This window comes from Panthera uncia, chromosome E1 (assembly GCF_023721935.1).
Source record: "Panthera uncia isolate 11264 chromosome E1, Puncia_PCG_1.0, whole genome shotgun sequence".
Classification (NCBI taxonomy): Eukaryota; Metazoa; Chordata; class Mammalia; order Carnivora; family Felidae; genus Panthera; species Panthera uncia.
Genome location: NC_064814.1, coordinates 43542094 through 43561045, shown reverse-complemented (window position 1 = coordinate 43561045; position 18952 = coordinate 43542094). Strand labels below are relative to the sequence as shown.

Below are 18952 nucleotides of genomic sequence, written 5' to 3'. Positions count from 1 at the left end.
GGTGGGAACAGGGGCGGGCGGGCCGCGCCAGTCGGGAGCCGCGCCGAGCCGACCTGAGCCACGCCGAGGCGCCGAGCGCGGCGACCGACCCCCGAGCACCCATGCTGCTGACGCTGGCCTGCGGCTCGCTCTTCTTCCCGGGGCTCTTCGCACTGTGCACCTGGGGGCTGCGCCGCGCGCGGCCCGCCTGGACCGACAGCGACTGCGTGATGATCAGCACCAGGTACGGGCGAGGCCGGGCGCCGTCCGCCCCACCCCGGCCGCGCGCGGGCTGTGCCCGGCGCCCCGACCCGCCGGCGCCCGCCCCCTGCGCCGCGCCGAGGGCGGAAAAGGGGGGCGACAGGAAGCGAGGGGGCTGCCTCCCCGGTGCCTTGCCCCTCCGGGGCGCTGGCCGGAGCTCTCGGAAGACCGCGGGCGTCCCCCCGGGAGGGAGAGGGAGCCGGCTGGAGGGCGCCCACGCGGGGCGGGACGGGGCGGGAAGCTGCTGCTCGCGGGTCGGGGAGCGCGGCGGCGGCAGTACCCTCTCCCTCACCTCCTTGGCGCCCGGGCCGCCTGCGCGAGAGGCAGGTTGAAGCCTTGGGCTTTATGCTATCTCCTGGACCGGACTTTTTCTTTTCTTTTCTTTTCTGCCGCACGTTAGACTGGTTTCTTCAGTGCAGGCTGTGTTGGCCACCGGGTCGGGGATCGTCATCATCCGCTCCTGTAACGACGTGATCACGGACAGGTAATATCCAGCGCCAGGTGAAAGCAGCACCAGTGACAGCGCCGAACTTTGTGGAAGTTTCCTTATTCGAGTGGCTCTCAGGCGCTAGTTCTTTATCAGCACGTGCTGTTGGGGAGCTGATTGATGGGAAAGCTGGAGCACCATAATTAGTGCCTCTTCCTCTCCGTACGTCTTTCGGCCTCGCCCACTTGGGAGAAAGTAAGCCGAAGATACGCTAGTGAATGTCGGGTCTAGGTCTGAAGGTGGGCCACTGACCCAAGTACTTTGTGAGATACGTAAGTGTGAGAATTACTCGGAAGCGGAACTCTAGCTTTTGGTTCTTTTCAGTGATTTCACTAGGGTCCTACTCTGGAGCTTCATTGGCCAACGTATGTTCAGTGTGGGTAGCAGAGAGCCCCTCGGTGGAAAGGAGTGAATCCACCAACCCTGTCTTTACAAGGGCGGCTCCGTGGTTCCTCTGGATTTGCTGAAGGCAATGAAGAGGCTTCTAGTGTTTTCAGAAAACTGACTTGTACGCCAGTCAGAACTTGGTCCAGAGACAGGTCAGGAAAGGTGCCTCTAGTGAAGAAAATCATAAAGACCAGAGTGGTCTACTTTGTACAGTGTTTAGATCTCAGCAATTGTGCCTCCCTCCCCCATTTTTCTAAAAAACCATTTTTTTCATCTGAGTTCCCAGAACCCCTCTTACTTTCTCCTAAAGAGTGATACTGAAACACGCTGGGAAAATCTCAGAGCCTCTTCTAGTCCCTTTCTCATGTTGACTCTGCAAAGTGCCCTGCTTTTCACCTGTCGAGACTGAACTTGATGGGAGCCGGAGTGCGGCGTCCACCTCACTGTGGCCTGCAGACTTAGCGTCCGGATCTTCCTTGGATTAGTGCTGCCCTGTAGCTTTTGCGCTTTTCTTCCTGTGCCTCTTTTGCAGACGAAACCAGCTATCTGCAAGGAATTATGGGCTATGCAGACAGAAGATAGGTCAAGTGGCCTTGGCTGCATATACCACAGGCTGACAGCATTAGCTTGGCCGGGTTCCGTTTTTATTCTCTTTGGCCAATTTTGAGGTGTCGGGGGCTAACCTGAGGGTGTGGGTCCCTGTGGTGGAAGCTGAACCACCCTGGAGTGTGGGGACACAAAGGAATCTGGATCCAAGTCGCTTCTTTCCCGCTTTGGGGCTCAATGCCCTGCCTGTCTCATAGTTCAATGGGTGAAATAGTTTCTTATTGAGTTGCAGGAAGAGGAAAGAGTTCAGAAGAGCAAAGAATAAGAATGGGTCAGCTAGATAGAAGATGAAACTCATCCAATCTGTGTTGGATCTCATCCAATCAGTCACCAGAACTTTCAACTGACCACAGCATGTTAGCCAGATCAACTCTTTGGCCATTTTCTGAACATGCAACAAGTTCCCTCACTGCCCCCAGTTTGTCACACCCAACTTGAAACCAGCCTCCTTTGCAAAGATTAAACTGACAGACGTGACTCCACAGCATTATCCTGAGCTGATATGAGGGCAAGCATCGAGTAGCCACTAAGCATTTCAGAAGATACTGGTACGCCATTAATTGTCCGTTCTGTAGCGTGGTGTCTCCCCCTCAGAAGCTCCACGTGTTTAGTGGCTTGATCCTGGTCGCACACCTGAGTTTGGTTTTCAGTTTCCTCCTTTTGTGTCTCTTTATGCCTTAGGTTCTCTGATCACACAGTAGAGATAGACACATTTCTGTGCCCTCCACCTTTACATGTATGTGTGAAGATTTTTTTAAAGGTTATTATTATTATTTTGAGGGAGAGACAGAGAAAGCATGCAAGTCGGGGGGGTGGGTGGGTGGGTAGGGGCAGAGAGAGAGAGGAAGAGAGAGAATCCCAGGCAGGCTCTGCACTGTCAGCAGAGCCCAAGGTGGGGCTCTATCTCAAGAACCATGAGATCATGACCTGAGCTAAAATCAAGTGTCAGATGCTTAACCAGCTGAACCACTCAGGAACTCCTGCCTAAGGATGTTCTAGAGGTACCTAGATCATCTTAAAAACAGAGTCCTCAGCAAGCACTGCAGGTGATTCTGAATTCGGGTTGAGAACCAGAAAACTAAATTACTTCTACCTGACAGGTGCACAGTAAAAATCTGCTGTGTGAAGCTGTTCCTTCTCAGCATAGCATATGATTTCTATGTTGATTTTTTTTTTCACATTACCTATAGAATGATTATTTATCATTTGGGAACAAAAGTGTAGAACTTAGAGACTTCTAATCTGCTCTGGGGCAGTGATACACAGTCATTCAGATTCTGCAAATGTTGATTCAGCCCCTTTGGACAAGTAAATGGGAACACTGTCTTTTGTCCCAGCTTCTCTTCTGGTGTCTGACTGCTGTAAGGTAAGTCCTTGGGCTCTGGGCTCATTTCCAGATGTATTTTTCTTAATGAGTGCAATTGGGATTAGCCATAGAATTCTAAAGAAAATGGTCAGGGTAGCTCCCAGAAACTCCCTACAGTGGGGTTGCAAGCAGATGCAAGAGGAAACTCCCAGCTATTGAGCAACTAAGTGAAGTCAAACGGGAAATATTTGATTTGGCATTTGGGACACCTACCTTCAAACCAGTTTCTTGGTGAGGCTATTGAATCATTTGTAGAGATATCGATATCAAAGTTAACTTATATCAAAAAGCGCCAGAAAGCCCATTAGAAATGAGTAGCTAAGTCAGAGAAATAGTGACAGCTGGCTCCGTGGTCCTGAGTGGATCCTGGTTTTCTGCCTTTGACAATTAGGAATTTGCCCTGTCACTCAGAAAATTTTTCACTCACCTTATCACTGTCAGTGTCTCCATTGTAAAGTATTTGGAGTAAGAAACAATCAGGTATGAAGCTGAAGGGGATGTGTTTGAGAAGAGGTCGGCTTTGAGCTTTCATAATTGAGATCCATAGTTATTTCAAGGACCGTTCATATGCTTTCTTTTAGGCACTGGCTTGCCCGGGAGTACGTCTGGTTCTTGATTCCATACATGATCTATGACTCCTACGCCATGTACCTCTGTGAATGGTACCGAACTGGAGACCAGAGCCGCAGACAGTCCCTCACCACTTTTCAGAGCTTCCTAAGTAAAAACCGTCTCATGATCACGCACCATGCGGTCATTCTGTTTGTCCTTGTGCCAGTGGCACAGGTATGGCCTTCCAGCACAGCCACCAGCAGACTCGGTCACTCATCTTCTCCTGTTAAACTGGCTATCTTGACTGTTGCCTCTGAGTAATGTCTTGCCTTCCCCTTCCCTGCTGCACCCGCTCTCCTGGGCCAGCTACTTAAGCAGTAAAACGTCCCAGGCAGATCCTGCAGGAAAAAAAAAAAAAGGATCTGAAATGTCTGTGATCCTCCTTACAGACATTACTCTTTATGCAAGCCCCCAGCCCTCTGTGACTCCCAGGCTCTGTCAAAGGTTCTGTCTTTAGCTTATACAATATAATAACAATTGAAGACACAATGCAGGGCAACATAAAAATTGTTTTAAAGAAACGAGAGCAGCTCAGTCAACTGGCCATTTGCTCTAACAGTGCCGGAGAGTACTGTATGCACTATTTTGAGATCACAAAAGCACACTCTCAAAGCAGAGAGCCTCATAATTTCTCCTTGGATCCATTTCCCCACAAAAACCCACCCAATGAGGAAGAGAATGGGAATGCCGGAAGGAAATTAGTAATTTTGAGTGCCTACCAGGTGACAGGTGCTTGTAGCTTTCTATCTGTGATCAGAAGTTATTACAGAATAATTAGATATTATTAGCCCTGTACCATAGATAAAGAAACCAGGGCCTTAAGAGTTTACTTACTGTACCCAGTGGTACGAGGTGACAGAGCTGCTATCCTACGCTATCCTGGTTTTTCTTAAGAAGATAAAAGGAGTGGTAGAGTATATTACATTCTTCAAGAAGCTTCACCTGATTGCTCTGGGGCCCTAACATCCAGCACAGGGTCTGGCACATATTTTGTTGACTCAAACTGGCTAAATGCCCTTGGCGTGACAAAGTTAGATACCCAAAAGTAGGCTACACGGTTCCTTCCGGCTGACATTGAAATTCAGAAAAAGCTTGGTGTGTGATGCAATCAGCTGATCTGAAGCTGCCTCTGGATCCTAGGGATTTGGCCATCAAAGTGTCACTGCTGTGGAAGCAGCAGCACATTCACTGGGCCTGTACTTGCTCATTTAGCCTTTCCCTTTCCCTTCATGCTCTCTTGTGGTCACCCTTCTCAATAGCCCTAGTTGGAATTTTCCTTCTGGTGATTCCTTAACCTCCATGTCTTATTTCCCCTTTTTTCCTCCCTCCCCTTTTCCTTCCGCAGAAGCTTAGGGGAGACCTTGGTGACTTCTTTGTTGGCTGTATCTTCACGGCAGAACTGAGCACTCCATTTGTGTCGCTGGGCAGAGTTCTGATTCAGGCACGTATGAGTGAGACGGCAGTAGCTGTGCGGAGGAAGCCGACTCTGCTCTTCCTGGGTAGATTGTGGGGTTTAGAGAAATCCCTTTGTGCTAGGAATAGTGGGGATAGGAAACCACTGAACAGACCTAAAGGTCAGTTGGTGTTCTGAGCTGATGGGGTTGAAATTGTACTTCTGATTCCAATTTGATACAGGTTGATTTTTTTTTTTTTTAAATTCAGTTTCCGTATGCCTGTCGGCTGGGCGGCTTATGCCAAATTCAGTATCAGTATTGGAAAAACCACGAGCCTGTATGCACACATAAATGCAGTGGCATTCAGTCCTCTTTTCTACAAGTGTCAGAAGACTAGATGCTTGGCCCTTACTGCGGTGGGGCTTGGGCTAGTCGTTCCCTGAAGGCACAGCCTTTTGGTGACTCTGCATTCTCCTTCCCTCTTCTCTTGCAGTTAAAGCAGCAGCATACCCTTCTGTACAAAGTGAACGGAATCCTCACACTGACCACCTTCCTCTGCTGTCGGATCCTTCTTTTCCCTTTCATGTACTGGTCCTATGGCCAACAGCAGGGACTAAGCCTACTCCAAGTACCATTCAATATCCCTTTCTACTGCAACGTGGCCAATGGCTTCCTCATCGCTCCCCAGATCTACTGGTTCTCTCTGCTGTGCAAAAAGGCAACACGGCTCTTTGATGCTCCCCCAGCCCGAAAGGATGGGTAATTGCTCTCCGGAGTCGGGCAGTGAGGGTGCCTCCTCACACCAGCTGCCTCCTCCACTCAATCAATATTCTATGGACCAAATTGTGCCCTGGGTGGCCTCAGCCCTTGGGGTATTGATAAGCAGAGGGATTTGAGTTTTTCTAAAGAATATTCATATTACCTCCCTCTTCTAACCTACCCCTTTTGCAAAAGCACTTTTTTGTTAGTAACAACTATCGGCTTCTGTCAGATTTCCATTGGTAGCAAGGTGGTTTCAATGCAAGCCCAAGGATCCTTCCTTGGGTCTTAGCTCAAAGGTTCTGGGAGGTACAAGCATGGGGTATGGAGACAGGTAGACTAGGGTGGTAAGTGTTTGGGCACCCGCCTGGCCCTAATATTGGTGGCTACCCACCTTTCCAACCACTCAGGGCAGTATCCACACATACCGGGCCAGCAGAAGCAAGACTTGGTTCTTCACGTCAGTTCTTGTGATGTCAGCCTGGGAAAATCACTGTGTGTAGGTAGTTTTTTATCACTTACTAGATAACCCATTGGTCCCATGCCTCATCCTGTCATCCACGTGCCAACACTGAATTCCTGTGTCCACTGACTTCCATTCAGAAGTCTTGCTGGCAGCAGGGTAGAGGTGGGGAAGGGAACCTACAGCACTTGAGTAGGCAGAGAGGCCGATAGATCAGCGCCTTCGTAGGCTGCCTTGGGAAGACCAGTGTCAAACATGAGCTTGTTGTAAAGTCACAGATGCTGTTCCTGTTTTAGCACGTTCCCTCAAGCCCAGCTTTCCCCGTATCCACACGCACAGGATGCCGTTGTTACGATAGGGGTAAAGCGAACGGTGCCTATCAAGCTCTTTACTGGGTAACCCTGCTTTGACACTGCCCTTTCCATATGACATGGAAACAGGCTTCTGTATTCCAAACCGTGAGATGTCTCATCCAGGCTGCCAGATAAACCAGAGCCTGTGTCCCAAAGCCTGTTCCTACATGAGCATATGGCCACTTTGCCACAGAAGGCTGGAGAGCAAGAGCGCAACACAGCGCTGGCCAAAATACATCCTGTGGACTGACTCCTTCACCCGCCACTTGCAAATAGGATCCTCTGGTGCCAGTACTAATCATTCCTTATCAACTAGGATGGTTTTTAGAAACTGCTACCATGAAGTGTTTTTGCAAGTGGTAGTAAAAATCTAGATGTTTTTAAAGTGCCTTTTAATTCATTGTTGTCCATGAACTTTTAAAGTACTGGGTATGTAACGGTGTCTCAAATTTTGACTGTTTCAGTCTTTAATGGGTGCCATTTAAAAAACCTAAAATGCTGTAATTTTTTTTTTTTTTTTTTTTTTTACCATTTTTATTATCGGTGTATCTTTATAAATCACCCCTGTGGTGATTAAATTGCACTAATATTTCCCAGCTTCTTCTCATTTGTGAAATACATCAATACTGACTTCTTTCCAGACCCATCCTGTGACCTGACTGGACTCACTGTTGTGTGCTATGGTTTCCGGCCCATCCATGCACCTGGAAGAAGTGGGGGTGTTGGGGGTGTGGTCATGCTGTCAGTGTCTAGGAGGGCCTAGTTCATACCTTACTCTAACGTTTCTGGGGTTCCAAGAATACATTGTAGGGTCCTAGAGTTCAAGCATATTGATCAGGTAACTTTTGGCGCTTTCTTCCCTTCCTATGTAAGTACCAATTAGAGGAATTGGAGGGTTGAAAACCAAATGTAGGCCACTAAGCCGACCCACTTAAGGCGGGGGCGGGAACCAGAATAATGCCCCATTTTGAGTGGAGGTATGCACAGGAAGGTGACGGGGCATATCCTTTTCCTTTCCCTACCTCCCAAATTAAACGTCTCACCAACCAGTTCTCATAGTTCTGGGATATACCCAGACATGTTAAATTTGCATCTTTATGCTTCTGCATACACCACTGCCCGCTCCCACTCTTCAAAACCATGACAACTTACCCTAGGCAGAAGATAATTGTACCCATCCTTTATACCCATCTCTGCTGTGTTTACCAGACCTGGTTTCACATAGCCCCTCCTGGGTCCACTGAATGGAGTTAAGACCGTACGCCAATTCCGAAGTCACCCATTTTAAGGTTAGTAGTCTACCCCCTGACATTTAATTTTCTTGGTCCAACGTTCTTTTACAGTGGTGCAGGCTGTTTGAGCACACAAATCACACAGCCACTTGCTGGCAGAAGGGAGTGCTTTTCCTTGTTGCCCTTTCCAAGGTAGCACGAAATGACTCTGGAAAGGGGTTTCAGTGCAAAAGAACATACCTGGTAATTTTTCCACTTGGGTGATTTCACCTTTGGACTCATTTGCCAAATTCTAGGGTGGATAGGTCCAGTTATGAGCAAGTTCCTCCCAGCTTGCCTTGATCTTTAAGACTCCAGCTGAGCCCAATGTCAGAGAATCTCTAAGCCTAGACTATTGACGAGAAAGACTCAAGAGACAGGATAAAACTCAGAAGAGAATTTTATAATTTGTACGTTATAAACATCTAAGAAACTATTTTCTTTATAGTTACTGCCATATACCTTCTTAGCTTGTATACAATTTCACATAACTGAAAAGTTTATGTTTCTCAGCTCGACCCCTAGAGACCCCACCCATGTTGAGGGCCCAGCTGTTTTCTGATCTACAAAGGTCAGAAGTTGCTGATCTTCTGCAGCAGGGTTTGGCGCCGCTCCTCAGGGCTAATGTTCTCGGCGATGGACTTTAAGAAACGCTGCTCATTTACCTTCTGGAGCAAGGAACTAACAGAAGGGTTGGCCTTGCTCAGGGTTTCGTAGCAGGTGAGGATTTCCAAGGCCAAGACGTAGAGAGGTTCACACACCTCTTGGTGGACCATGGCCATGATGTGCAGAACATGACAGAATACCTGGGTATAAAAAAACAGGGTTTCCTGGGTCAGGTCCTGTTCTTGTCCTTGAGCCCAAGGGCCAACTGACTGTATCAACCTAACGGAGTCCAGGAGGTTGGTCAGACTGTTACAGAGAAGTCTGACCACATGGCTCCAGCCTTCCATAGGAAGCCAATTACGACAACTCTGGCTGCAGAGAAACTGGAAGGCTCTCAGAAAGAGTACAGAGAGTTGGAGCTCCTGGGCAAAGGGCTTCAGGTTGAGCAGAGGAACAAACTGAATATATTCCAGGCTATAAGGGACATGTAGGAGCTGTTTCTCCAATAGTCTCCTGGTCAACTGGTAAAGGTACTGCCACTCCTGGGGGCTGCACCAAGGCATGACTTGTACCAGGGCCACCAGAAAACCCTTGCTGAACAATCTGACCTCCTCAGGGTTGCCCACATCTACCACCAAGAGGGAAAGCATCTGCTCAGAGATGCTGCTGGAGAGGTAGCAGCACTCCATCCAGGCAAGAAGCCCTGTGCCTGGCCCGTACCCAGGGTGGGCCTGGGAGGTCCACTCGTCCTCAGAAAGCTTACAGATCTCAAAAAGTGTGGCCGGCACCTCACACTTGAAGTGGCCCTCAAAGAGGTTCTTCATTCTCAAGCGCACTGTCCAATCGAGCTGTTCCAGCTTCCGGTGGAGCCAAGACTGGGACTTGATCCATATGTCCGGGGAGAAGGTCTCAGCATTAGCCAATACAATCTCACAGAGGATCTCCAGAATATGGATCACCAAATCCTTCCCATCCAAAGAGAGGCACCGCTTCTCTTTGGGGAGCTGCCAGTATTTGCTGAAGCAATCCAGCAGCTGGCACAAGCTGAAGATGAGAGGGAACGGAGAACAGGTCTGCAGCCAGTATCCCTCTAAAGATGCATTTGCTTGGAGAGTCTGGATGAAGATCTTCAAACTGAGGTCCACCTCTTTGACATCTAGCATCAAGAAGGGCAGGACGAACTCTTTTAGCACTTCATCTGGCTCAAGAAGAGCAGCAACTGGGATACCCTGGGGCTTCACAGGGGTCATGAGACAGCTCAGGAGCTCCAAAAATTGCTTTTCTTCCTTGGGTGTAGAGAACTTTCTCCAGACGGTTTCTTTGAGGCATGACACCACAAAATTGGTGGGTGGATTTGGACTCTGCTCTTCCATGAACCTAAGGGCAGGGAAGGCAGTGAGAATCTGAGCCAGGAACTTGTGAGTGCCAAGATTGACCACAGCCATGCTGCACATTTTCTTCACTGTGATCTCTGGGTACAGAATTACCAGGCGAGCCACAGAAGCTACAGCTTTAGCTAAGCCCTGTTCAGAGGCACTCTGTGCGAGCTGGTTAAAAGTTGTATTGAGGTCTTCCTGAAACCCGTCCAAGCCAGCCATCTTCTCAGACAGACCCTTTCGCCCCCAGGAGCGCAGGGTGCCTGATAGGACTTTATTCTTGTCTGGCAGTGAGAGGTCTGCATAACATTCCAGGATCAGGCTGATCACTTGTTTGATCTGAGATTCAGGGATGGCTCTGTCTGTCACGGTGACTTCCATCACCGTTTGCAACAGCTTTAACAACAAGTCCGGCTCTTGGAAGAGAGCCTGGTTATTTACCAGGCAGGCTAGCCACTCATCTGAGAAAGCCCACTTCTTCTCAGAAGCAAAAATGTAGCACATTTCCATATGCCGGTCCATCTTCTGGTCGATGATGGCCATGGCAATCGAGGCAGTGATGTCCTTCTTGAAGCCCTTGTTCTTCAGCACCCTGTTTGTTTTCTTTAGGAAGTCCCCTACACACTCTGCCAGCTCAGAGACCACCTGCCCCTCCTCCTTAGACAAGCTGGTGGAATCCAGGTAGAGCTTCAAGTTCTGGCTGAAGGAAGTCAGACTATCACACAGCCGGTAGCTGTCATAACTTGTCCCCTGGCTGCTGTTGAGCACGGTCTGCAGCTCCTCCCCCCACTCTCGCAGCAGGCTGCACATGAACTCCAATCCGATGAAAACTGTGTCGCTTGGGAGCTTGGCCAGGGAAGTCAGGCTGATGTCCCGTTCTGCTTCCTTTACCTTCTCTGCCAGTGCCTGTTGGTGATATGGGTTCTGGGTGTCCAAATTCCACACGGAGATCACTGCGGCCAGTTTGTCCAGATACACAGTTGCAGACACTTCCTGGGGGTCGTTCTCCATTAGTGCAAACACTGTCAGCATGTCAGCCAAGTTGGCTAGCGCATAACACTTCATCCCGGGGCACAGGATTCGATTTTGGATTTGTTTCAACCCAGTGAGCAGCATGGCCAATAGGGGCATAGTAGGACACACATCTGGGTCTGACTTAAACCTCTTTGGAGGATGGGAGAACTCATCTGAAGAGGACAAGTACTTATGGGCCATTGTTCTAAACTGGGAGAGCAGGGGGTCCTGCTGATTGCCTTTGTGCTTTATCATTTCCCACCAGACACTGAGGAAAAAGGCCACATCCTTTGAAGAAGTGTCAACAGACATGTGCTCCAAAAAGTGCTCTAGTTCTGCACGGCAGATAGTGGTGGGCAGGGCCATCAGGAGCTGGATAAAGAGTCCAGAAGCTTCCAGAGACTTGAGCAGCTCAAAAAGCACTGTGTGATTGATGGTAGGGATCATGTTGACTACTGAGAAGAACACATCTTCCTGCCACCGAGTGTCAGTGTCAGAAGGGGTGACAGGGTAGGGCTGAAGAACCTTGGACCAGATGATGATCAGAGCTTTCTTCTTCCAGGCAAAGGGCTGGGAATGTGCTGTGGTGGAGGAGATCTCCCTTAGGGCCTCCACAATGGGCCGCCCAACATGCTCCCAGTCAGACTTTGTCAATTCTGCCAGTGCCTTGGGGTGGAACAGCTGCTCAGCGAGCAAGAAGCCTCCATGAAGAATAGTCATTTCTTCGCAGATATTCAAGGGTCCTGCACAGAGAGAAACCGAACAAGACAGAATGTGGTGAAAAATCTTTAAAATAATTAGAAGGAGTTAGAGGCAGACAGACATCAGTTAGTATAGGCTGGCTGTCATTATCAGAGTTGGACATGAGAAGGGTTCAGTGAGACTGGGAAGAATGGATAGTTCCAAGAGCTGCTGCAGAGCTGGAGTCAAAAGGACTTGCCTGAGGAATAAAAAAGGACTCCCACACTCTCTAGCCTGGATTGGGAAGACAATGGGCATCACTGGAGGAACAAAGAAGAATCAGAACAGTTTTGGAGGAACCCACTGTTCAGTTTGGGTTATTTGGAGTTTGAGGTAGAACATTAAGGTAGAAACATCCTCCAGCAATGGAAAGGTGGGGTTGACACCCAGGAGGGGAGTCCATCCTGAAATGTAGCTCAGGGAGATATCCACCCCGAGGGGATAATGGAATGAACAAAGTAAATGAGATCCTGCAGGAAAAGCATGTGAAAAGGGAAGGGCTAGGCCCTCCGGCACAGGATGGGCCAGCAGAGGATGTGGGGAGGAAGGCTGAGAGAGAGAGATATCACAGCAGTACCAAACTGCAGGGGCCACCAAGTGAGTAGTGTGGAATGTGACAATTGAGCCTCTAAGTAATGATATAGCCTAAGAGGGGCACAGGCCAGGGCTGTGGGCATAGAAGCAATCAGACAAGCCTTGCCATCCTTCCTTTCCTTTACAGCCTTGTCTTGCAAACAGATTTCAAATGTTCTGCCTTTCAGGGAAACAGTTTACCCCATAGCTCTTTCTGTCAAACCAGAACAAGCTACTGAAGGCTCTGGTTCTCTGGTAGAAACCGAGAGGTCGACACAAAAAAATACTAGATTAAGAAAGAAAAGTTCTTCCTCCAGTGAGCCATGAATCAACAGACTTCTCAAGGAAGGCATTTTGGGATGTTAAATTAGACACAGCTTTAAATCCTAGCTCAACCATTTAAAAGCAGTGCAATCTTAGATTTCTTCTCTGAGCTTCCCTTCTGTGTATGTGGGGAAAATAGAGACTTCCTATTAGGACTGTGAGGAACAAGTGATAATATTAGCTAAGCCCTTGGCAGAGGTGGTGGCTGTTAGCTCCCGATTCCATCTCCCAGAGCTGCTGAGCGTTAAATAAGATATAGCTACAGTAAGCATCTGGCTACAAAGAGCCTGGTAAGTGCTCAATAAACGTTGATTCCCCCCAAATCTTTCCATTGTTGGCAGGACCAGAACCTTGTCACTATTCTTTGCCTTCCCCAGCTCAATAATAGGAAAGGACATAGGTCTTCCTCAAGTAAGCTTCTTCCGGCCCGGAAACAAAATAGAGTACAAACACTACTCACTATTGAGTATTCCTGACTTCTCTCCCCTTTCCCAGGGCATGGAGATGCCACCCCTTCCTCATTCCCTCATGCCTCCAAGAACCCATCTTTCCCATTTATATAGGCCAGAAGCCAGCAAGTGAGAGCCTTGATTCAGATTTAAAAAGGTCCTGCCCTTTGACTTTAAGGGAGCAGCTAAAGGCAAAGGATTATCCAACCAACTGGTGAAGGCAATTCACCTGGACCCCCAGTGGCCAAGGCAGACTCCCAGGAAAGATCAGGTTGCCTGAGGGGTCTCACTGGGGATTCTGCCCCTTCCCCCCCTTTTTTTGGTTCAAGTTGGTCTCCTAGGACCCCAAAATATGCCCCCCATGAATCTGTACATTTAATTTTATTGCACAATCAGTTCAGCCAAAATGTTTGGCCCCCGATACCCACTTTCCAGAGATGGTATGTTCACTGTGCTACCTGAAGGAGTTAAGTCCCAGGAGCTATCGGTTAACAGCTGGGCAAATCCTAAGTATTTTTATTACTCCTGGTTAACTGGTGCTTGTAACTCCCTCCCTATGTTTATTAAGTGTTTACTCCGTGTCAGGCACTGTGCGAGATCTTTTTGAATCTTCAAATCAACCTGTTGACCATTTCTGCTGTAGCGATGGGAACACTGAGATTCAGGAAGAGTTTGCTCAGAATGTCTCTACTACAGCGTAATGGGGCCGGGACAGAAATCACCACAGCTGCAGGGCTCCAAACTCTCTCCTGTTCCACCACTGAAGAGCTAACTGGGGATAGGACTACATTTCTACTGGCACATCTCGGGGTGCCTCACCCCAGCTCTCTCAGAACAGCCTCCTGGTCTTATCTCCGTAAGAGCATGGCTAGCAGGGTGGGAGGCTGGACAAGGAGCCACCGACTTATACTAGCTCTCGCCTCCCTTCCCGCAGGCCCTGCCTGTGAGGATTCTGAATCAAAGGCACATAAGTTCAAAAGTGCCCCTCGGCTGCTGCGGCCCTCCCCACAGCTGCTGGTCGCAGGTACGTTAGCTGTACACAAGGCACCGTACCAGACACTGTATCCACGTGCTCTCAATCCAAAGGCCCCCAAACTGTGTGGTGGATACATTATTATCGTCCCCGTTATATCTATGAGGACCTCAAGAGCGTAAGACGCTTGCTCAACAACTCGGTAGCCATTCAATAAATGAGACTGTCGGGGTATCCGGGATTCCCCCGGGCGTCTTCTGAGCCGGGCATTTTCCAAAGCACGTGCACAAACCCTGCCTGTCCACCTTCAGGAAAATCTAACTTCACAGCCGCTTCGCCCTTCACGTGGAAAGGCGTCCGGAGGGAGCAAGATGCCGGCCAAGGAGCTGCCGGGCCGGGGTTAGATCCCGGCCTCCCGACCCCCGGCCTCCAAGGATAACCCAGCCCTCCAAAACCCTCCCCAGCCCGGAGGTCTCCCTTAGCCCGGACCCGCTCAGCACCGCCCTCGTCCCCCGTCTCAGGACGCGGACCAGGAGGGCCGAGGACCGGCACCAGAGACACCCACCTAGGTCCATGGCGGCGACGCCAGCGGCCGTGAGGCCGCCCCTCCCCCGCGAGGCCGCGAGCGCAGCGCAGGCGCCACGGCACAATGGGCAGTTCCGGGGGGCGGGACAATGGGCCGCGCGCCTCAGCCCCCGCCCACAATCTCAGCCCCGGCTCCGCGCGGTCGGTCGTGATCCTCCCGCCGCTCCGCGCGCACGCGCGGTCCTCACCGACAGGTCAGCGGCGCCCAGGCAAGCCGGCCCACATCGCCCCCTACCGGCCCGAGGCTTCCAACCAGCCAACAGGCAAGAACTCGCACTTCGTTTCCGCCCTGCGTGCCCCGCCCCGCCCCCAAACGTCCTTCCGGTCACTGGCCCCTGGGCTCTACAGCTGCCTTTGCCCGCGCGCTCAACACCGCTTGTGTTCAGCCCCTGCACAGCCCAGCCTTCTGAGTCCCAGTGGCTCCTACCCACTAGCTCCATCCCAGGTTCCGCTTTCGCTCCCATACAGTAACCCCCCGGGATTACCCGCACTGAACGCCCTCCCCCTGGCTGCCCATTAACCAGCACAGATGTGCCACTCAGAGGCGTCTTCGCCTCTAGCGGGTCTGCCTGGTCTCACTCAAGACCATCTGCCCCCCCAGACGCACAACCCGCCCTCCCCCCACTCCCCAGAGTGCCTTCTTCTCATAGCAGCAGCACAGCATCCTAAATTTTCTGGCATCATAATAGATGCCTGTGAGATGTTACTGGTTACCCTCCCCAGAAAATGCATTTTGCCAGCCAGAGCAATAGGAGGGGAGATCCAATCCAATGAGCCTCAGTTTGCAATCTGAACTTTATAAAAACACACTGGACTTCTCACTGGGAAGACACACATGGACCTCCCGTGTTCTCAAACATTACCGTCTCCTTTGCTCCCTTTCACTCTTCCGAGACCTAATTACTAGCCTCCAGTGTTTCTAACTCTCCATCCTCCATCCTCCAGTGCCAACTGTCACCTAGAAAAGACACAGGGGCCCGGCCTCAGTTCCCCCAATGTGCCAAGTAGAGTTTGAGATGGCCTGCGCTGCTGTCAAGCAGTTGAAGGGACCTGTGAGTGATCAGGAGAAACTGTTGGTGTACAGCTTCTACAAACAGGCCACCCAGGGCGACTGCAACATCCCTGCCCCACCTGCCACAGATGTGAAAGCCAAGGCCAAGTGGGAGGCATGGAACGAGAACAAAGGGATGTCCAAGATGGATGCCATGAGGATCTACGTTGCCAAAGTGGAAGAACTGAAGAAAAATGACAGTGGATAAGGAGGAATGCCAAACAGAATGAAGTGGCATGGCTCCTCTGATAGGGAAAAGGGCTTCTTAAAAGTCTGATGGCTGAAATGTCATGAAGCCATAACAACTGTAGCTGAGAGACCTCAATAAATCACTTCAATTGCATGAGAGTGACTGTTTGCTGACAGGTGATTACACTCAAAGTGACTGGGAGAATCCTGGGGAGGTGTCCAAAATATATGAAAACAGCCTCTCCACTAGGGAAAGTTCCATCAAAACTGGCTTCATGTAGGATTCTAAGAGCTCCCAGCCTTCCTATTCCCAGAGTATAGATAGATATTTGGCAGGAGTAGAGGGGTTGGGGGAAGAATCATGCTATGGAAATTGCCCAAGATTTGAGGTCAGTCACAAAGACCATTCTCCAGACCATTCTCAGGGGAAAGGAGAAGGAAGGAGGAGGCTGAGGCTCCTCTCTCTTCAGGGGTTGTCTGTTCACTACTAACCCAACATTACCGAGGGGAAAGGGTCTTTGTCTTCCAAAAAGCTCAAGTCAAGTCCTACTTCCCAAAGCCCCACTGGAACATAGGCCTGATGAAGTTAATAATTTGAGGGAAGTCAAACATTTAGTGACGTAATTGATGCATGACAACATAGCAGATGGTTTCAAAATCCCAGCCTCTGAATGCAACCAAAATTTCCTTGGGATTAGTCTGTAGTTAACCCTGCTTTCTGCTTGCATGTCGGTAGGACAAGATGTGTACATGTGAGTTTATTTATTTGTTTGTTTGTTTATTTTTGGTAGTGAGCAAGTGCAAGCACAAGCAGGGGAGGGGCAGAGGGTGGGGGACAGAGGATCCCAAGCGGGCTCTGGGTTGACAGCCTGACGCAGGGCTCAAATTCAAGAACCGTGAGACAATGACCTGAGCCAAAGTTGGACACTCAACTGACTAAGCCACCCAGGCGCCCCCGAATTTGTTTCAGAAAGACAACCCACCCCTTGACCCATGCAAAGGCCAAAGTGCCTGAACTCAGCTTCCACTCCTTAGTGTTGATTATCACGGAGGCATCGATGGACAAAAAGTGCACTGGGATATGGAGTGCTAAATGGTATTACTAAAGACATTTCAGAGAAAAAGCTCTACTGTGGCATGGAATTTCCCAATACTTTTCCTCAAAAACTATTGTCACAGATCATGACATCAGGTCAGTTCCAGTTCATGAAGGACCCTTAAACAATAGAAGCAACAACCATAAAGACTTCGGAGGACAAAGGAAACCAAAGATCTTTACGATCTTCTGTTCATGTATATACAGGAAGTGGCTATAGACTAAGTACATATATTACTTGAGAATAAAGTGTCCCCAGGACACCAGTGGTGTCTGTGACTAAAGAACTATTGTAACTATAAACTGGGCAAATAGTTTATAGTTGTACAACAGTTGTGCTGTCCTCTCTTCTTTGGAGGATATTATAAGCACATTTTGATGCTTTTAGGACCCTGATTCACATTAAATGTGAATTACTTAAAAATAATAATGGAGGGGCATCTGGGTGGCTCAGTGGGTTAAGCTCCCAACTCTTGATTTCAGCTCAGGTCATGATCTCACATGTGAGTTTGAACCCCACATCGGGCTCTGGGCTGACAGTGCAGAGCCTGCTTGGGATTCTCTCTCTCTCCCTCTCTCTCTCTGAACCTCCCCCGCTCTCTCTCTCTCTCAAAACTAAACAAACTTAAAAAAAAAAAAAAAAAAGAGTATCTTGCTCCAAAATATGGTATAAACTCAGGAGTTATAGGTATAGCCATACCATTCTGTAAATCATTATATAAAACCTGATAAAGTAAAAATACACCATAGTTGGGACTGTAGAAAAAAACCATAAGATGCATTATTAAAAAAAAAAAAAAGTGGGGCATCTGGGTGGCTCAGTCAGTTAAATGTCCAACTCTTGAATTTTGCTCAGGCCATGACTGTAGTGTTGTGAGATCATCAGGCTCTGTGTCAGGCTCTGCACTGAGCTAGGAGCCTGCTTAAGATCCTCTCTCTCTCTCTCTCTCTCTCTCTCTTTCTCCCCCACCCTCTGCCCCTCTCCCCGCTTGCCTGCACTCTCTCTCTCCCTAAAATAAAATTAAAAAAAAAAGAGAGAGAATCTCTCTCTCTGCCCCTCCCCTGCTGGTGCACGCACGCATGTACTTTCTCAAAACAAAACAAAAAAAAGTATGTACATAGTGTGCTAAAATTTTTGGAGGAATGGGAGAACATAAGTATATTTGTATGCTTAATAAGTAGGAGGCAGGGAGAATGGGATTGATGGGGACAGGTAGGAGCAAGACTTTTCAAAGTATACCTTTTTATATTGTTTTGATTTTTGAATCATTGACTCTATTGTCTTATAGAGGCCTGAGGCAAAAAGTATTTCTTTGTTGATCATTAAGGCCGGAGTAAATTTCCTATGAACTTCCCAAAGGAAAGGTAGTAAATCTTAGACCAAACTGCAAGTTCCCATTAACTCTCACCATAAATTTCAGTGCACAAATTGGAGCCCCTCCTAAAAACTCTGCTAAGCCACAATGGCAACATGTGACAGGTGAGATGGGCAGAAAGTCACATAAAAGAGCAGTGAATATCCACAGCTTTGCTAATTCCACCAAGATGTCAAACAAATATGGACTTCATACTAACTCTCTGGCCTAAGCTAGGGGAACTCTTGCAACATAGCCATTCTAAATCTCTCTGGATTTAACCCAAGGGAAATTTGAATTTAAACTTAATATGCTAGGGGCACCTGGTTGAGCATCCATTCTACTTAGGCTCAGGTCACGATCTCACAGCTCGTGGGTTCGAGCTCCTCGTCAGGCTCTGTGTTGACAGCTCAAAGCCTGAAGCCTGCTTCAGATTCTGTGTCTTCCTCTCTGCTCTTCTCTCTCTCTCTCTCAAAAATAAACATTAAATTTTTTTTTAATATGCTAGAAGTCCACAACCCCTCAAGGCCAAAAAACAAAATGACTGCTCTAAAAACACAACCCTGAAGAAGCTCAAGAACTTTCCAGCTTCATCTGTCTTAAAACACCAGCTTGAGTAAAACCATCTATCTATCTATCTATCTATCTATCTATCTATCTTTCTTAGAAAAAAATTTTAGGT

General features: G+C 48.8%; 3 protein-coding genes across 5 annotated transcripts; 2 read left to right on the top strand and 1 right to left on the bottom strand.

The window, feature by feature from the left end:
• The first annotated feature begins 6 nt into the window (after positions 1–6).
• On the top strand, positions 7–7116 carry TLCD3A (TLC domain containing 3A). Of its 2 annotated transcripts, XM_049636718.1 has the most exons (5): positions 7–223; positions 641–724; positions 3668–3872; positions 5044–5139; positions 5586–7116. In XM_049636718.1, exons 1-5 carry the CDS (start codon positions 102–104, stop codon positions 5853–5855), a joined length of 777 nt encoding a protein of 258 aa, XP_049492675.1. In that variant the 5' UTR covers positions 7–101; the 3' UTR covers positions 5856–7116. The 2 variants fall into 2 exon arrangements, with proteins under 2 accessions (XP_049492675.1, XP_049492677.1); XM_049636720.1 differs by lacking the exons at positions 3668–3872; positions 5586–7116 and having other exon boundaries at positions 5044–5101.
• Positions 7117–8320: 1204 nt separating this feature from the next.
• GEMIN4 (gem nuclear organelle associated protein 4) lies at positions 8321–14687 on the bottom strand. 2 transcript variants are annotated; one of them, XM_049636715.1, is made up of 3 exons: positions 14560–14687; positions 9333–11677; positions 8321–8744 (listed from the first exon to the last, which is right to left on the bottom strand). In XM_049636715.1, exons 1-3 carry the CDS (start codon positions 14567–14569, stop codon positions 8511–8513), a joined length of 2589 nt encoding a protein of 862 aa, XP_049492672.1. In that variant the 5' UTR covers positions 14570–14687; the 3' UTR covers positions 8321–8510. The 2 variants fall into 2 exon arrangements, with proteins under 2 accessions (XP_049492672.1, XP_049492670.1); XM_049636713.1 differs by having other exon boundaries at positions 8321–11677.
• A 29-nt stretch (positions 14688–14716) lies between these two features.
• Positions 14717–15973, top strand: LOC125926850 (diazepam-binding inhibitor-like 5). The gene is made up of 2 exons (XM_049636721.1): positions 14717–14842; positions 15525–15973. Exon 2 carries the CDS (start codon positions 15575–15577, stop codon positions 15836–15838), a length of 264 nt encoding a protein of 87 aa, XP_049492678.1. The 5' UTR covers positions 14717–14842; positions 15525–15574; the 3' UTR covers positions 15839–15973.
• Positions 15974–18952: the final 2979 nt, after the last annotated feature.